The following is a 16,690-nucleotide window of genomic DNA, read 5'->3' on the forward strand; positions in this document are numbered from 1 at the left end:
AACGCAGACGAAAACATAGCCTCCTTCGCCGGTGTAAACATTCAACCATTAATCTGAACAACTCTAACAAGATCTGAGCCTGTTGGACTTACAACGATGCATTTAAGTACTAAACACGTACATGAAAACATAGTGTTTAATGTGAGTCTAGCTTGATAACCTCTAACTTCAATTCTCTCTGCGTCTCCACTTCACTCGTACATTTGTTTAACCTCTGACCAGATTTCTATGAATCAGATTGTATTTTTCAGCCCTGTGACTCATGTTGAGTCAAACTGAGGATTTCCACGTCCACCTGCTGGAAATGTTCCAGCTGACAGTCATGCAATATCATGGAAGAGAGGCAGAGGAGACGATCACACATGGAGCTGTGTGTTACTGTAGACAACACACACAGCGTCTCACAGAGAGAGTGTTAAGTGTGTGTTTGATTTAATAAACTGCCTTGGCTTGGATTGTTCATAATAACGTTATGGGACTGAATTACAATGAGGGGGGGGGGGCAAGGCAGATTTCAGGGTGTGTCCCCCTCCAGCAAGTCTATTTAACATGTGTACATATGTAATCCCTTTTCTAAACTGATAAAAAAACATGTACTGTTATCATTTTCACACACTCTATCTCTCTCTCTTTCACACAAAGACACTAAATCCCAGTTTTTGACTTATTTCTATTACTGAACCCAATTAGCCACAAGTATCAACACATACATATACACAATACAGCAAACACATGAAATCTTCATTACAAACGTTTTTTTACTGCATTATTACCGTTAAATATGATGAGACACTAAAGTCGTTTTCACGAATGAAAGTCTGAACCGGGCCTTGTGTGATTGTTCCATTGTTCCCATTTGATCTGGTTAGTTTTGGTTTCACATTATAATTAATGAAGCAACCTAAAGATCGGTGAATAGACCGCGTGTGTCCAGTACCATGTCGTCAGCTGGGCAGATTTTTTGGCGTTGATCCAAGGCACCTTTCCTAATCAGGATTAGGGTTAAGGTTAGGAGAACATTATGGGGGGAAAGTGCAATTCCTTATTTTGTCCACCCAATGGTCCAAAATGGTCAAGAGAATCAATTTACAAAGATACATGACAAAGACAAATGGCAAGTCCACACATTAAAGCAGCTGGAGCCAGATAAGTATTGATCCTTTTGTATTTCTCAAAGAATCAGCCAGTAAATGTTTAGCCATTCGACTAATGGATACATGAATAGGCAGGTGACTCATATCAGCAGGTGTAAAAAGACCAAACATTGTCTGATTTAAGCTTCTACTAAAGGGACGAGCTGCTGCTGTTTGGTTTTCCCATCATGTCACTGATTTCAGACCAAACTGCAGTCACTCGGGAAACGAGAAGTCAAATATTTATCGATTTAAATCAATGAATCAGTGATGACGAGAATTTGCCAGTTGCAAAGCCAAGTATTGCTTTCGAGCCAAGAATTACTACGAACAGATTCTGTATGTGAATGGGCAGAATCTGTTGGTGAAGGTTTACCGAAATGCATTAGCTCTCGTATTTCCAGCCAAAATGCCGAGAACATCACGTTAATGGATTGTAAACTTGCTAGTAAAAAATCTGTTCGTTGAGGTTGTCCCTCAACTCCAACTCCATTCTCACATCTCACGTTGCTAATTGGACTCCAAACAGTGTACGGCAAATGGAAGACAGACTCTTGGCCCCTGATATCTGGGCCCCAGATATCTGCTGTCTATACCGGAAGATCCAAAATATTGGCCACCAACCCGAGATACGAATTCGGCGTCAGACAATAGCTAATGGGCTCAGAGATTGAGCCATTATGCTCTAGTAGAAGTTCCAGACAGATGATGCTTTTCTGTTCCCTATCATGTGATTGATTTTCAGACCAAACTGTTTGAAAACGTCAGTTTGGATTAGATGGACAAAATCAATGAATCAATGATGAAGACAATATGCTAGTTGCAAACCCCAGTTTAATCTCCATTACCAGAGCCTTGTGGTTTCGCTAGTTATGAAAACATCTGCTCATAAATGTTGTTTCTCATCCCCACATCGTTCTGGCATCCCACGTTTCTAGATTGACCAATCACGTTTAAGCAGGTTTTGGTTGTCCGCAGGTTAACAGTGCATGTGGACAGCAAAAGAGGCGAAACACATTGAAACTAACGGCCTTTTAAGCCGAAATGACGTCCGTACCTAAAGGACACCTGATAACTTGCTTAAAAGATCTGGTCGTAGATGTCTTCCCCCAACTCCACCACCCTTCTCGCATCTCATGTCGTTATCCGGGCGGGGAACAGTGTAAGAACAGTGAAGACAAGAAGAGTCTTGGCCCGGATATCAGCTGTCTACACTGAGAGCTCCGGAATATTGGCCCCAGAGACTAATTCGCCATCAGGCAGTAGCCAATAGGCTCTGAGAATGAGCCATTATGCTCTGGTAGAAGTGTCAGACACACTCTTGTTACCAAAACACACACACACAAACACACACACACTATATCCATTATCACACCCTGCACACAACTGCACAGACACTTTGTCTCACCTCAGGACCATTTAGATCAGTTTAGTCACAACCATCTCTCCTTTTTATTCTAAATGCATCAGTAGAAGACACAGACACACACTGACAAACACACACTGACAAACACCATGGTTATCAAACCTCTGATTCATGCCTGGACGTCCTTTAGCAGCATATTGAACAGACATCTTAAGCTTTTCTACAGCTGATCTTCTGTGATTCCTCTTTAATTCCTTATCTTTCCTTTGTGGAGACCGTCAGTGCAACACACACACGCACACACACACACACACACACACACACACACACGTAGAACCTTCCTGCAGCAGCACACACAGCAGGATTTCACGTCATTTTCCGTTGGATTTTGACGCTCATCTTGTGCTGGCTCCTCTGCAGCGGCTCTCATGTGCTGCCGGTGACATTCAGCTGACTTGTTGTGATGCTGTTGTTGTGTTTCTGTGTCTGTGTGTGGCTGTGGGCGTCTGTGTGTGTCTGTGCAGCAGCTCCTGGTTCTACCTGGTTTGTAGAAGGCATCAGTGTCGGGGTCGCTGGGCGCCTCCTCGGCCGCCTCTGCCGGGTTCATACCGGAATCAATACAATCCAGCGACAAAGGAGCGGACAGAAAATAAAAGGAGGAGAAGAATCCCTGTCGTCTCTGAGTGCTCACATGTTCTCACTTCACCTCCCTCTCTCTCCCTCCATCCATCCCCTCTTTCTTTCTCTCTTTCTCTCTCGGTTGTTTGCTGGTTCACTGCTGGCTTCGTCTCCCTCTATTGTTCCCGGTCCAGCCTCTCTGCCTCCCTCTCCCCGTACCTCCTCTCTCTCTCTCTCTCTCTCTCTCGCTCTCTCTCCCTCTCTCTCTCCGAGTCTCTCCCTCCCTGTGCTCCCACCGTACCTCCCCTCCCTCCCCTCTCTCGCTCTCTCTCTCTCTCTCTCACACACTCTCTCTCTATCTCTCGCTCTCTCTGTCTGTTTATGTCGCTCGAAATTGTGTGTCCTTTAATATCTATAAATGACTGTCAAATTCTATTTCTTCTTTTTCTCCTTCTTCTTTTTCGTTTTCTAAATCATTATTATTATGATCGTTGCTGTTATGATTGTTGTTGTTATTATTACTTATTATTAGTAGTAGTGGTAGTTATAGGTTTGTCATTATTATTGTTGTTATTATTATTATTATTAGCATTATTAGTGGTAGTAGTCGTAGTAGCTTTGTCCTCATGGTGGCGCTACAGCAAAAACAATTTGAAGGTTTAAAACTGATGGGTCATGGTTTTTCATGTCGTCCTGAAGGGGGTTGAATTAAGGTCGGGACATAACCATACCAATGATTATTGCTGCTCCTTCCTTCCTTAGATTTGGTCCATATCTCTATTTACAGGCTTTGCCTACTTTGTTGTTCCCCATTGGATGTAACTTGTTGTTTTTGATTCAACATGAATCAAAAACATTATTTGACAGTAACACATTAAAGACGCTGTTTGAAATACTTTTTCTCATCATGAAAACCAACCACCAGTCTCTTTTGCTTATGATGCTAAAGGTTGTAGGAGTCTGTAGTTGTTCTAACAACATCACAAATAAATAAATGATGTCCAGGTACGATGGGTTGGATTTGCCAGTTTAGGTGGATCTAGAACGTTGACCCAGTGTCTTGGATGTGAAACAAACACCTGATTCTTGTATTCACGTCACTTTTTCAGATTCAAACTGCATTTGTGTAAATATCTGTTTCTTCATCCCAACGAAGAAGAGGCTCCAAAGGTAATTCAGGAGAGATTCACTTGGGTATTGTGTTGTCTGCGGCTACAACACACATGTGCTCCATAAAATAGAATATTTTAATGCACTATTTTTAAAAACACTACACTGTAGTGTTTTTAAATTACTACAGTAATTAAGAATGAACCAGAAGGAACAGTATGTGAACATTGTTTGCTGGTTGATTTGCTAGCAAGATTACTCCAAAACCATTTCCACTAAATTTAACCGAGGGATGCAGTCTGGGATAAAAACAAAACCATAATTTTGAATAATATTCAAGTTTGGGTCGGGTTCGTTGGCTGAGCTATGCACTTTTTGTAGGGTGGGCTCGGCTAAATAGCCCTTGATCAGGTTCGAACAGGAAATTGTAGCTGGACTCCAATCACTTTCATCACCTACAATGATGGCCATCTGTATTTATATTATGTTATTTATATGTATGATTTTCTACTTCCTGCTCCTTTATCATCCATGGAGGTACCAGGGTTTTTTGTTTTTATTGTTTTTGCATTACACTACAATTAAAGGAAACTTAACTTAGCTCAAGCAAATTAAACTATATAGTATGACAAATATGTATTTTAGGTTCAGACTTTTCCTTTTTTTCATACATAATAAAAATTCAAACTAGATGATCACGTGTGGGATTGTTTGACCTTGGTATAAAATGTGCTTGACTTAGAGTCATACTTCTTTCTTTTTAAGATACAGGCAGAGTTTTGCGAAAGTTTTTTTCTTCCAAAAAGAACGAATATCCACAAATGTTGCATGTGCTGATCATTTTCACTGCAACGTGTGATGCTTTGGTGGAAACAGACATATTTCCCTCTGCATTAAGTTGATTCAGGGGTTTATAATCACAGCTATACTGTTTTTCTTAACCTCCTTGCATTAAATATAGACGGTAAGTGACATTTTTGACACATACCATCGTTCTCTTCGTCCAGAGGAAACCACGTCCTCCATCTTTCCTGTCGTTCTGAGGCTCTCGTCTCTCTCAGCACCTCATCTCATCAGCATAGAGGTCATGTACAAGAGGCTATAATGCAAACCTCCCACTGTATGGTACTGCCACCTAGTGTCAAACACTGCACCTGACAGCTCTGTCATTGTGTAATGGTTTTGACGTATGATTTGTTTGTTACCATCCCACAGGGACTCGTCAAAGCCTCGTTCAGGTCAGTTTAAATTGATGATTTTCAAATTATAAACTGTTTGCTGACTCGTTCACTGGGGACAGTTACAGTCACTCTAGACAGATGATCACAGTAACAAAACAAGTAGCTCTGCATTTTCTTCCTTTACTGTCCTGAATAATTGAGCTCATGCAATTGACTGTATTGTAGATTTTAGTTTGACTGAATCCTCTCTCTTTGGACAAACACACACAAACACACACATACACACACACACACACACACACACACACGCACACACACACACACACACACATACACACATACAAACTCGTGGTTAATACGTAATGTGAAATTCCTCCTTGGCCTTAATTGGTCCAACCTTTGTATATTATAGCAGATAACTATCTCTAGAAACTTTAAGTGGTAGATGCTGAAGTAGAAAATGTGCTGTACCTCTACAATGAGAAACAGTTTCCCTACCAGTGATTTCAGTATTTTACGTTTTCATCATTTAAACCTTGCAGTTTTTCAGGATTGATAAGTTGGTGAATCTGGTGTCTCTCCTAAAAACAAAACCTCTATGTCTCGCAGTGTATCCCAGAAAAAAAAAACTTTAAAAACAAATGTGGTACCAACCATCAAACTCATTTTGAAGCTGCTGATTGACAGTAATACAACAGAAGCTTATTGTTGCTTTAATAAACAGAAACTATATCACTCATCGTAGAGTATGATTAGTCTGATGTCTGAGTTTTTCAAAGTGTCTGCTGTGTAGAAGACATCTTTTTTAATCGAGCCATTCTTGATGTTTTTCTCTTCCCGAGCTCATTTTCTCTGCTCGCCTTCACGTCACATGAAAACCACAGTGTGGCTGTGACAGACGATGGAACTCGATGTTCTCGGGTGATGATTCACGTCTCTGCCTCTACAGTCACAGAGAGACTTCTGCTTATCATCTAAATATGTCTGAGGTCGGTGGAGCCGCCTCAAACCTCTGCACTGTCTCTGTGACAGCATCCCTCAGGCACACTTTGTCCTGTTGTTCCGTCTTTCGCCTGGTTCGATCAAAATGACTCAAGATGTGTCTCTGTGTAAATGAGGACAGCTTCTGTGCCTCCAAACCTACGCCCTCGCCTCCAACCACCACTCACCCTGGAAATCCGCTCCTGATGCCCCCTCAGAGGACTCAGACTGAATTCTCCTCAGTATCTGATTGACGTTCTTCGTATTCATCTCTGCTTCTTGGCTTCAACTTGAGACAACAAGAGAACGTCAGTGAATAATTGGATCAGACTGTGTTTGCATATAGATTTTCTCTTCATCTGGATCCCCCTGCTCTTGTTTCCTGTCATAAACAATGAATGATTTCATTTTGAGGCCTCATTTTCAATTTTGCAGCTGCTGTTATGCACGTCATCCTAAGTGGGATTTACAGTTAATCAAGTCTACTTCCTCTGTGGCCAAGGAAATAACAAACACAAACATTTAACATCATTGATTAAATGCCCCCTCCAGTTTCTCTGCTGCCCTGTGAGGTTTTACCTCACCGAGGGGTTGGAGCAAAATCTGGTAAATTATGGAAATTTTTGAGTAACTTCATGAAGAACGCTTTGTGCCTTGGGTTCTTGTCAAACCTCCATCAGCTATTTCTTGTGCTTCAATTTCAGTCACATGCACTTTTACAGAACATTTCCTGCCAAGCCCCCTGAATAAAATATCAGAGTGAGCCCATGTGAGAATACAGTGGGGAAATGTTGGTAAAATTGCAAGCTTGCAAGTAGGTGTGTTGATGGCGTTTCCAACATTTGATAACTCAGGCACGAAGATGTCAACTTAGAAACAACGAGACAACAACGGGATTCAGGAGCTTTTGGCAAAAAAGATCTGACGTAAATAAAGCTTTACCCAGGCTCCACCCCTCACCTTTACATGTTCCTGCTTTGATCCAGTCTGACCTGAACACTCTCATGCTGCTTCTTCAGATGTGAAAGTTAAACTCCATTAATTCTCCCAAACCCACTCTTTTCTAGAGTTCATGTCTGAAAACGTCTGCAGTCGATGGGTATTGGATTCAGAACTATGGGAAAGATGCCTCCCTTTGTGCCTCCAAATTCACATCCATCCATGCTCCTTCCCTCCATCCTTTAAAAACGATGCATGCACCTCACCCATCTCGACCCTTTTATGCTGTCTTCGCTTGTTTACAATAAACCAATCAAAAGCTCTAATAAGCTCCCCTGCTGTGACAAGCAGGTTTTAAAGGCAGTAGCAAATGAACATGGGGGTGCATTTAACAGTGGGGGAGCTTATTAAAGCACCAACAAGTCCTCTGGCCTTCAATATAACTTTCATCCCTCCTTTATCACATCCACTTATCCATCCAATACTTCCTCAGTGTGTTCAACCTCACATTGATGTAGTGGGATCTCTGCCAGACAATGGACTTGGGCGTTTTCTCTATTAAACTTCTATAACAGGCACGCGTCTTTGTGCACTGGCAGCCATGACAGGGGATTTGTTCACAGTAATTACAGCAAGGATTTATGGATGTGAAGCACCTTTACACGACAGGGGTCCACAGCCAGGAGCAACTACAAAGGTTAGACCCATGTGAATCAGAAGCCGCACCCTCCAGAGGCTGAATTAGAGGAACGATTTCATCCCAGCAGTGCGAGACCGCACCACTAACCCTAACCCTAGCCCATTTTGAAGGCTCTTTTTTAAAATGTCCAACAACGCGTCCTTCCATCCCGAGAAAAGAAGGATCCAACGGGTGGAATCTTCTCCAGCCAACTGATCCCAGGATTCATTGCGCTTGGGTGGTGAACTGTGTTTCAAAAAGATCATGGCGGTGGTAAGCCTTGAGACAAAAATGTCAGCTGCCTACCCGCAAACATGTTAGAAAACCAAGGGGCAATAAGACTTTATCAAGATACCCAACAGTAGCTCTGTTGCTAGGACAAGCTGGTGACGCAAATCCAGGAAATCCTCCGTAGACCAGAATGTATGATTTAAATTTGGCCTTCGAGGTCTCAACCCAACTGTTAGCCGAAATATTTTACCTGCCATTTCGGGCTGTTCCCTAACCTGGACCAAAGAACATAAAGATGGATGATGTGAACAATCCCAAGAAGTGAAGGCAGGGTGTCTTTATTGTAATCTAAATGTTTGCAGTTGGGACATGGACCAAACTACAGAATCAAATTACATGTTAAATAACATTTTTGGATAATTCTAGGTATTTCCTATCACTGATGTATGTCCGAGTGTTCACGTTTCTGATATTGTCTTTATTGACAGGTGAGGCCCATTCGCACTTCCACACCACGACCACTATCACCGCAGTCTCCAAATGACGTTAGAAGTGGAAAGTGCTGGTTCTCGTATCGCGGATATTTTAGCTCAATATTTGTGAGAAAGTGTTTTATCAGTTCAGATACAATTGGAGGCCTCAGAGGGCGGAGACATATCAGTTACATATACTCAAACGATGTTTGTGTTTTTTCACTGTGATTGAAGAAATCCTTTATTTAAAAGGAAGAAAATTATACATTTGAAACAAGCAGTCAAAGGACACGGGTAAAATCTACAACATCTACACCTTGTCCTGTTAGCATGTTAAATTTACAGTGGCTACGAAGAAAGACAAAGTTAAACTCTCCAACATTATAGCCTATTCAACAAGTCTCAGTAGTATGGCACCATTTGCAGGCTGTCATAGAGTCCAGTGTTCTGTGATGAGGAAACTATTTACAACTTTTTTTAAAAGAAAAAGAAAAAAGAATCAACAAAAGGAGTTTGATAAGAGTGTTTTAAAAATAGTGCTGAAACGAGTGACTCGACGTAAAACTATTTACATACCTGTATTTGTCAAAGCTGGTTTGCTTTATATACACATCTTTTTTTTCACACTGTTAATAAGTCACATCAATCATATTAAATATAGCAAACATTTCTGCTGTAGAAAATAAAAAGAAAGGGAAAGAAAAACATTTTGTACGACGTGTGTATCACATTTCAACCTAAAACATACAGCAATAATATTAATACCGAGAGTATTACATTATTTGAACAATTAAATGGAAATCTCTTTTCAGCATCTTTTCTTGATGAAATACCTTGACTCTGCATCATTTTCCAGTAATTCACTATGTACAAGAAACATTCAGAACTAAATCCTTCCTAAATGAGATCTCTTTTTAATACTCACATTTGGTTTTTTTCAGTGTTTACTATTCTGTACCTGCCCCAAGATCCTGTGAAGACCCTGAAGTTAGCCACCTGATGATGTAAACAAAGTTTTCTGCCGCCCCAGAGGAAACGTCTGACATCTTGGAGAAGAAATGTTTTTTTTAAAACTCAGTCAATATATCCGATGAGGGAGGAATATAATTTTGTTTGTTTGAGTATAAGATTGTAAATAAAATTGAACGATGCCTCCCACTATCCAGAAATTAAGCCAAAATACCAACGCTGCCATCCTGTTGACTCAATGAGATCAAAAACGAAGTCAATGCTAAGAAGAAAGCGCCCGAAAGACAGACCCTGCAACCGACCCAAACAAACTAGTTGACTCACGATTGGTTGTGCGCAAACTAACTCAGAATGATGTAATTAGGAACAAGATGGTGACATGCGCATGGGATACTGTGGCTTCATTTCTTGATGGTGGGAGGAAGTGAAGTTGTCCAACTTTATTTAACATCTCTGGTATTCTCTCCCTCTGAGCGACAAAGCAAAAAAGATTTATTTTCCTAAAACATCAGACTTTTCCTTAAAACCTCGGGTTAATTTATACTGTGATGGACGTGGGTTTGGATTAACTGTAAAAAAAAAAAGAAAAAAAATATTTTACTGGTTTCCTCAGAAGAGCAAGAAGCTGCTTCGCAGGAGAACGACAGAGGACATTTTCTATTTCTTTTTTTACATCACTGCTTTTGTTCAAGAACCTGTTTCACACATTAACTTCAAAACAATCCAGAATGCTTGCTGTAGGACATAAATAAATACAGTAAATTCAACTAAGTGAGATCTCCTAATCAAGTCCGTTAAACTTTAAACAAAATAAGAGAGAAATTAAAAAAGAAAAGAAAACTCATCCAAGAGGTCCAAGACTTTTTAAACATTATCAACAACCCATAAAAAAAATTCAATTTGGGAAAGATGAAAATGATGACACTAATAAATCGTACAGGAGTGTTTGTGCTTGTGAGGACATTAATGCGTCACCTGAAATGTACCTCAAAGTAGGTATAAAAAATACAAACATGTCCATCTTGCTTCAAAGATAAACAACAACAACAACCAAATTAAAACAGGGTCTGTTGTTCACCAGGGTCCCTTACTACAGATCTGCATTAAGTGGGTGCTTGAAATAAAGTGCAGGATATTTCTAGCCATAATTTCAATATTCTAGAATGTTTTCCCTCCAAACATACGAAAAATAATCTCATTGTTGACGAGTAAAACTGTTCAACAAAGAAATCACTGAACACGGAAAGATTACATTCTTGTTGCGTGACGAAGAACTATGAGGGGAGCTGACGTCTCCCGTCGACCTTCACTGACAAAAAGCAAGAGTCACGTAAGAGCTGCACCGACAGATGTGACGTGTCGTACAGTGTTCGGATACAAAGACAAGCACATTTTTCCTAACTCTAACACCAGATCATGATTGAATCTGGATAATTTGATAGATACAGATATATATATATACATATCCTGACATTTGAAAGGTTGGAATAAGGAAATGTTTTGTAATTTTCTTAGAAAATGACCAAACTGATAAATACATACATTTCCTGTTGTTTATCTGCGGTGAACTTCAGGATGACCCACCAATAAAACAAAGGTAATCCAGATGTTTTAGGACAAACTGTTCATTCATCAAACTTTAATCCCAAATCCTGCGTTTTTTTTAATATAGAGAATAATTGATTTTAGAAGTCTCAGCAGTATCTTAATGTTTAGCTGCCTCGGAAATCTAAGCTGTGCTTTGCTTTGTATCCAAACTCATGAAACTCAGCTTCACAGGAACTCATATTTTTGTCGCTGTGTTAAAACAAACTCCGCTCAGCTCTCTTGACTGCATTATTGTAAACAAAGGACTCATATGATAATATGTCTTGAAATACAACGCGATGATCCCCTCCTCCCCCCCAAAAGAAATAAAATCCATATTAAAAAAAGAAAAAGAAAAGAAATACACATAGGCCAACGTTCGTTCAGCTTTGTTTGTTATGATTTCTATAAGGCTGCTCCAGTCATTGTGTGTCTCTGGCCAGTATCAGTGTCTGTTAGCTGTCACTGGTCAGACGGTCAGAGGTAGAAGCCGGTGGCTGGAGGGTCGGGGAGGCTTGACAGAGTCTCAGGACCGGGCCTCTGGACAGTAGGGGGCGCTGGTCCGTTTCCGTTGGGCAGAGCACAGCCTCCTGGGTAAGTGCTGCTCAGGATGCAGCCGTTCTCCATCTACGCAAGAGGGGAGGAGAGCGCTGTAGTTGTAAAATCATAAAATACAGTAATATATATGTGATACTGTTGTGTAGATTTTAAGTTTTGGTAACTTTAAAGCTAGAACATTAATCGTATTCTACACTATATCCCTTTGTGAGATCATTCCAGCTCTTCATTAAAGCTTTAGACGGGATCTTCAAACCGGATGTTTTGTATGATTGCATCATATAAATAAATAAAAGATGGTCTGTGATTTTTCAATCACCTCCCCCCCATTCATTCTGATACATGTGACATCTTTGGCTTCAAGATTTATAAACAATCTGACTTTCAAACGACTGCAGGTCATTAAAGGGGGAAATTATTTCTACAGATTCATGTCGAATATTTGAAATACCAACCATAATTTTACCTAAATATCTCACTTCTTAAGACACAACTGTATAAAAAAGCTTTCATGCAGATCTCTTTAGCTTTTATTATCTGTATTATGTTAATTATTAGTTTTACTCTGATTGTTTATTGTAAAACACTTTGTTACTTGTATTGAAAAATGCTTTACAAATAAACTAGCAGCTTTAAATACATTAGTATGCACTTTTGTATTTGAAAGAATAACCAATGTCAGATGTTTTTGATCTTGACGTCCTTAAAATAATCAGCACTGATCAGACTCCACCACATCTGCTAATCTCCAGATCTGAAATGTGTCGTGTTTTAACCGTTAAGGGAAATTCGTCAGGTCATTATTTTGTCGAACCAACAATTAAATAAACTAAAAGCTGTTAAATGACAGTTGCATCTAGTGATTTAAAAGTGACTGATACACATACCAATATAATGAGTTCATTGGTTTGAATCCTTTAACTGCAGGTGAGACTTAAATCCTCTGTAAATATTTCAACTGAAAACTCTTCTGCATTTTGTCAGTGGTTTACATTTGATTGGCCGCCAATATACACAGACCACATGTGGCCAGTTTATTAGGAACGCCTTGATAAAACTAATCCAGTCTTATACAACACTCTTGCAATAAACTCACCTTCATAAAGGTGCAGTGTGTTTGGAGTTAATAAAACTGTACGACCATTAAAAGGACAGTTTGTGGTGCTGTTGATCTGTGTTGTGTACAAACACATTCAACCGGCCCTCATTGAGATAAATGGGTCGGACAATATAACAAGAAGCACCTGAATGAGTCTAGTTCATTAACATGCGTCTATAGTCTTTAACTATAGTTTCAGTAATATTCCATTTTCTACAGAAGAGAAATATAAAAATATGATTAGAAATCAAGCTTTCGATTTAAGAATTGTATTTTTCTGGTTGCACATCAAGAAGTTTTGAACTCCATAAGTAAGAAACTAAAAAATTTCTACCATAAATGATGCTCTGTCATTTGTTGAAGGTTGAAAATGAAATTGTGCATATCCATTTTTAGATACAAATAATGTATGATGTAAAAAAGGAAAGTTTTCTGGTTTCACTTGGGTTTCTTCATTGGATTTAACTGTTGTTTTATTCTGGAACACAGAAAACCTTATTCCATTTATCAATATTTCAATCAATGTTTATTACAGTGTTGTATGTAGTACCATATACAGTCTCAGACACATTACACATATTTTACCAGAATAAACTATTTATATGGACACACAATATAAAAAGGGTGTTGTGGTCCTAGAGAGGTTGTATAGTGAGGACCATAAATAAACTCTGGAAATGTCATGGTTGCCTGCTGATCAGAATTTGTACTAAATGTTGACAGATTCCCCAGAGGAGGCAGCAGCTGGATATTTTAAATATAAAACCATCAGAGGAAAGGTCAGTGTGCGACTGACTTATCAGTCATCTACAGTGTGTGTATGTATGTGTATGTGTGTGTGTGTGTGTGTGTGTGTGTGTGTATGTGTGTGTCAGGAATATCGGCAACAAGTTCAGTTCATAAATGTTGGACATGTCGATTTTGAGACGATGTGCACTTTTCATCCCTCCTCTGGGGGAACATGAATGTCTGAACCACACTGCAAAAAACTTTCTCAAATCCTTGAGTTTGTCCTACCAACAGTTTATACAAATATTTATTTTAAAGGGGACATATTATGAAAATTCCACTTTTGTAGAGCTTCTACACGCAAATTTGGGTATCTTGCATGTCTACCTTCCTGAAAACTCTGGAAAAAAACAACTCCCGCGATTTGTTGTCGTTCCTCTATGTCAGAAACGATACGCTAGAGTGCGTCGAATGGGATTACGACCGAAATAAACGTCATAGTCACACCATGCCCATGTAGGGAGTATCCCTACATGGCCTTGGACGAGCGAGCTAACGCTAGCTCAAAACAGGTCGATCTGAGGAGGGCTGTTTTAGAAAGGGTAAAAAGGTGCTGTTTTAAATGATCCTTGTGGTATTTTGACCAAAATATGTTACAGACATTTCATTAAGACCCCAAGGAACCATATCAACTGTGGTAAAATGGGCATAATATGTCCCCTTTAATATAAAATGTTAGACCAAGAAATTCAGTAAATTCTAAGTGATTTGTGTTTCATCGGTTGGTTGATAAAAAAATATTTGACAATAATCTTCATTTATGTTTGCCTAAAAGACGTTTACTTTCCTAAACATATATTAAAGAAAAGGTGTGTATTTATATTAATATTTTACGGAAAAAAATAACATTTCTAAATGTCATTCAAATGTCTATATATTTGATTTTTATTTATATGTAGTTAGTTATAGTTATTTATGCTAAATATGCTAAATTTTACTTGAAAAATCAAAACAATTGCAGATCAGATTTGTTTATGTTGACTAATTGATTCATTGTAAAAGTATTGGAACCAACCCATAAAGCAAAGAGAAAAGAACATAATCATCATATTCTTAATTAATGATTATTCAACAAAACTTAAAGTTACTTCATGAACTATTTCCTTTAACAGCAGCTAAGAGTCTGAGTGTATATTTCATGGTTTTACACACTGTTCCCAAAGCTCATGCATGAACTTCCAGACTGATATTAAACCTGTAAGAATATCCGTGACCTCACCTTGCTATGATTGGGATCATGAGGCCTCTCCGATGTCACCATGCCATAATGGTCTAGCTGCCGGCAGGGTTTAGCCACACCCAGGATCTGCTCCAGGGAGGCGTTGGGGGGAGGGCACTGCGACAGGCCGGAGATGACCTGAGCCAAAGGAACCGAGATCTGCTCCTGCTGTTGTTTGTGGTTCATCCCCTGGAAAGATGAGACCATGGGCTCAGCCCCCTGCTGCAGCCCGCTCCTCCCGTACAAACCGCTTCCGCTCATGGTGTAATCTGCGTTTTCAGTGTCATCTATGCTATAATCCATGCATGAATCTATTGAGGTGCTTGTCAGAGGTTTTTGGCTGTTGTCGAGGCAGGTGTTGCTGCCCAGACTCTGGCTGAATCTGTAGTCTTGCCACTGGGACTTCCCAGCTGCGTGCTCTGTGCTGGAGATGCCACACAGTCCATTGAGATTGGATGCCTTGTGTTTGGCATGGCACTGCTGTGAGAGCTGGTTCTGCATCCTTGGCTGCTGCTGCTGCTGCTGCTGCTGAAGGTAGTGTTGATGTGTTAGCTGCTGATCCACCGCAGAGGCCTTACCATTGAAAACAGTCTGTTGCGTGTTCAAGTGTCCCAGCTGTATCCCTACACTGGTGACAATGCCTTGCGGCGTCCACTGACCATTAGAAACTGATTGATTTTGCCCCGGCAGCTCTCCATTAACTATCGTATTCGTCAAATGGTCGCTCTGCTGGCCCCAGTTATGCGTCACTTTACCTGTTCGCATGTTGAGGTGCTGCTGCATCTGCTGCGACAGCTGCACGATGGGAGCCTGTCCTACCAGGGGAGGCTTGTGATGAGGAAACTGCATTTGCACATTAGTGTCAGAGGTAGGAGGAAGGGACAATGTTGTAACTGTGGCTGGGGCGATACTAGGAGGCCCCTGGCCCGCGTGCGCTGCGGAATCAGTCCTTCCCTCTATGGAGTCGTAGATATATGAAAGGATCTCGTCGTTCGTCAGCAGGTCGTCCAGCGTGGGCACCCGTTCAGGGTCCATCTCAATTCTGATCATCCGCTCGTCAAGCAATAGCAGCTCCAGGTCCTCAGCGCTAAGCCCCAACCCCTCCAGAGCTCCAAACAGCTCCCCGTTAGAACAACCCCCCTCGTCTGCATCCAATGCCCCCTGGCCTTCCAAGGAGAGCGAGTCCAGAGTAGCCAGCAGCGGGTCGAAGCCCGTGTTCGGCTCGGTGCTGCCTGGACCCACCACACCGTTGCTCAGCTCGTCCCAGCTCTGGTGCAAGCTGGAGGGTTCAGAGTCAGAGAAGCCCATTTGCTCTCCAAAGAAGGTGCTGTGGAATGACATCTTGGGGTCCAGGGCAGGCTGACAAACATAAACCGACTCATCCTGACTCATGAGCGCCCCCAGGAGGGAGCCAGGGTCCAGACCGTCCCTAATCAGCCGTTCAGTGCGGCTCTTCTTTGATTTACTTCCATTTTTCTCGTGGCCTCCTTCTCCAAAGCCTGCGATGGGATGGTTGGACTGGTAGAGCAGGGCCTCCCCTGTGGCATAGGTGAAGGGCAGATGCATGGAGCGCTTACGCAAGTGTTCTCCTCCCTCCTCCTCCCTGTGATGACAGAAGACAGGGTTGTTATCTGGAGAACTCGCAGGGGCAATTCATTATGGGCAAAGTTTCCACCTTGTTTTTGGTTCTAACCCACTTTTCCCACAAGTTTAAAAACTGATTAAGGCAAAGAGCAGAGGTTATTTGATCCCAGAGAA

At 40.9% G+C, this 16,690-nt stretch overlaps 2 protein-coding genes across 2 annotated transcripts in view; both read right to left on the bottom strand.

The window, feature by feature from the left end:
• The window catches only part of kalrna (kalirin RhoGEF kinase a), a 125,553-nt gene extending 122,227 nt beyond the window's left edge, over positions 1-3,326 (bottom strand). Inside the window, exon 1 of the mRNA XM_053439649.1 lies at positions 3,040-3,326. Coding sequence (XP_053295624.1) covers positions 3,040-3,106 — 67 coding nt within the window. The 5' untranslated portion in view covers positions 3,107-3,326. The remainder of the gene's footprint in view (positions 1-3,039) is intronic.
• A 5,737-nt stretch (positions 3,327-9,063) lies between these two features.
• Positions 9,064-16,690, bottom strand: part of LOC128456491 (aryl hydrocarbon receptor) — a 43,048-nt gene continuing 35,421 nt past the window's right edge. Inside the window, exons 10-11 of the mRNA XM_053440684.1 lie at positions 14,933-16,535; positions 9,064-11,894 (exon numbers count right to left, since the gene is read on the bottom strand). Coding sequence (XP_053296659.1) covers positions 11,745-11,894; positions 14,933-16,535 — 1,753 coding nt within the window. The 3' untranslated portion in view covers positions 9,064-11,744. The remainder of the gene's footprint in view (positions 11,895-14,932; positions 16,536-16,690) is intronic.

The sequence above is a fragment of the Pleuronectes platessa genome, chromosome 14 (genome assembly GCF_947347685.1).
Source record: "Pleuronectes platessa chromosome 14, fPlePla1.1, whole genome shotgun sequence".
Lineage (NCBI taxonomy): Eukaryota > Metazoa > Chordata > Actinopteri > Pleuronectiformes > Pleuronectidae > Pleuronectes > Pleuronectes platessa.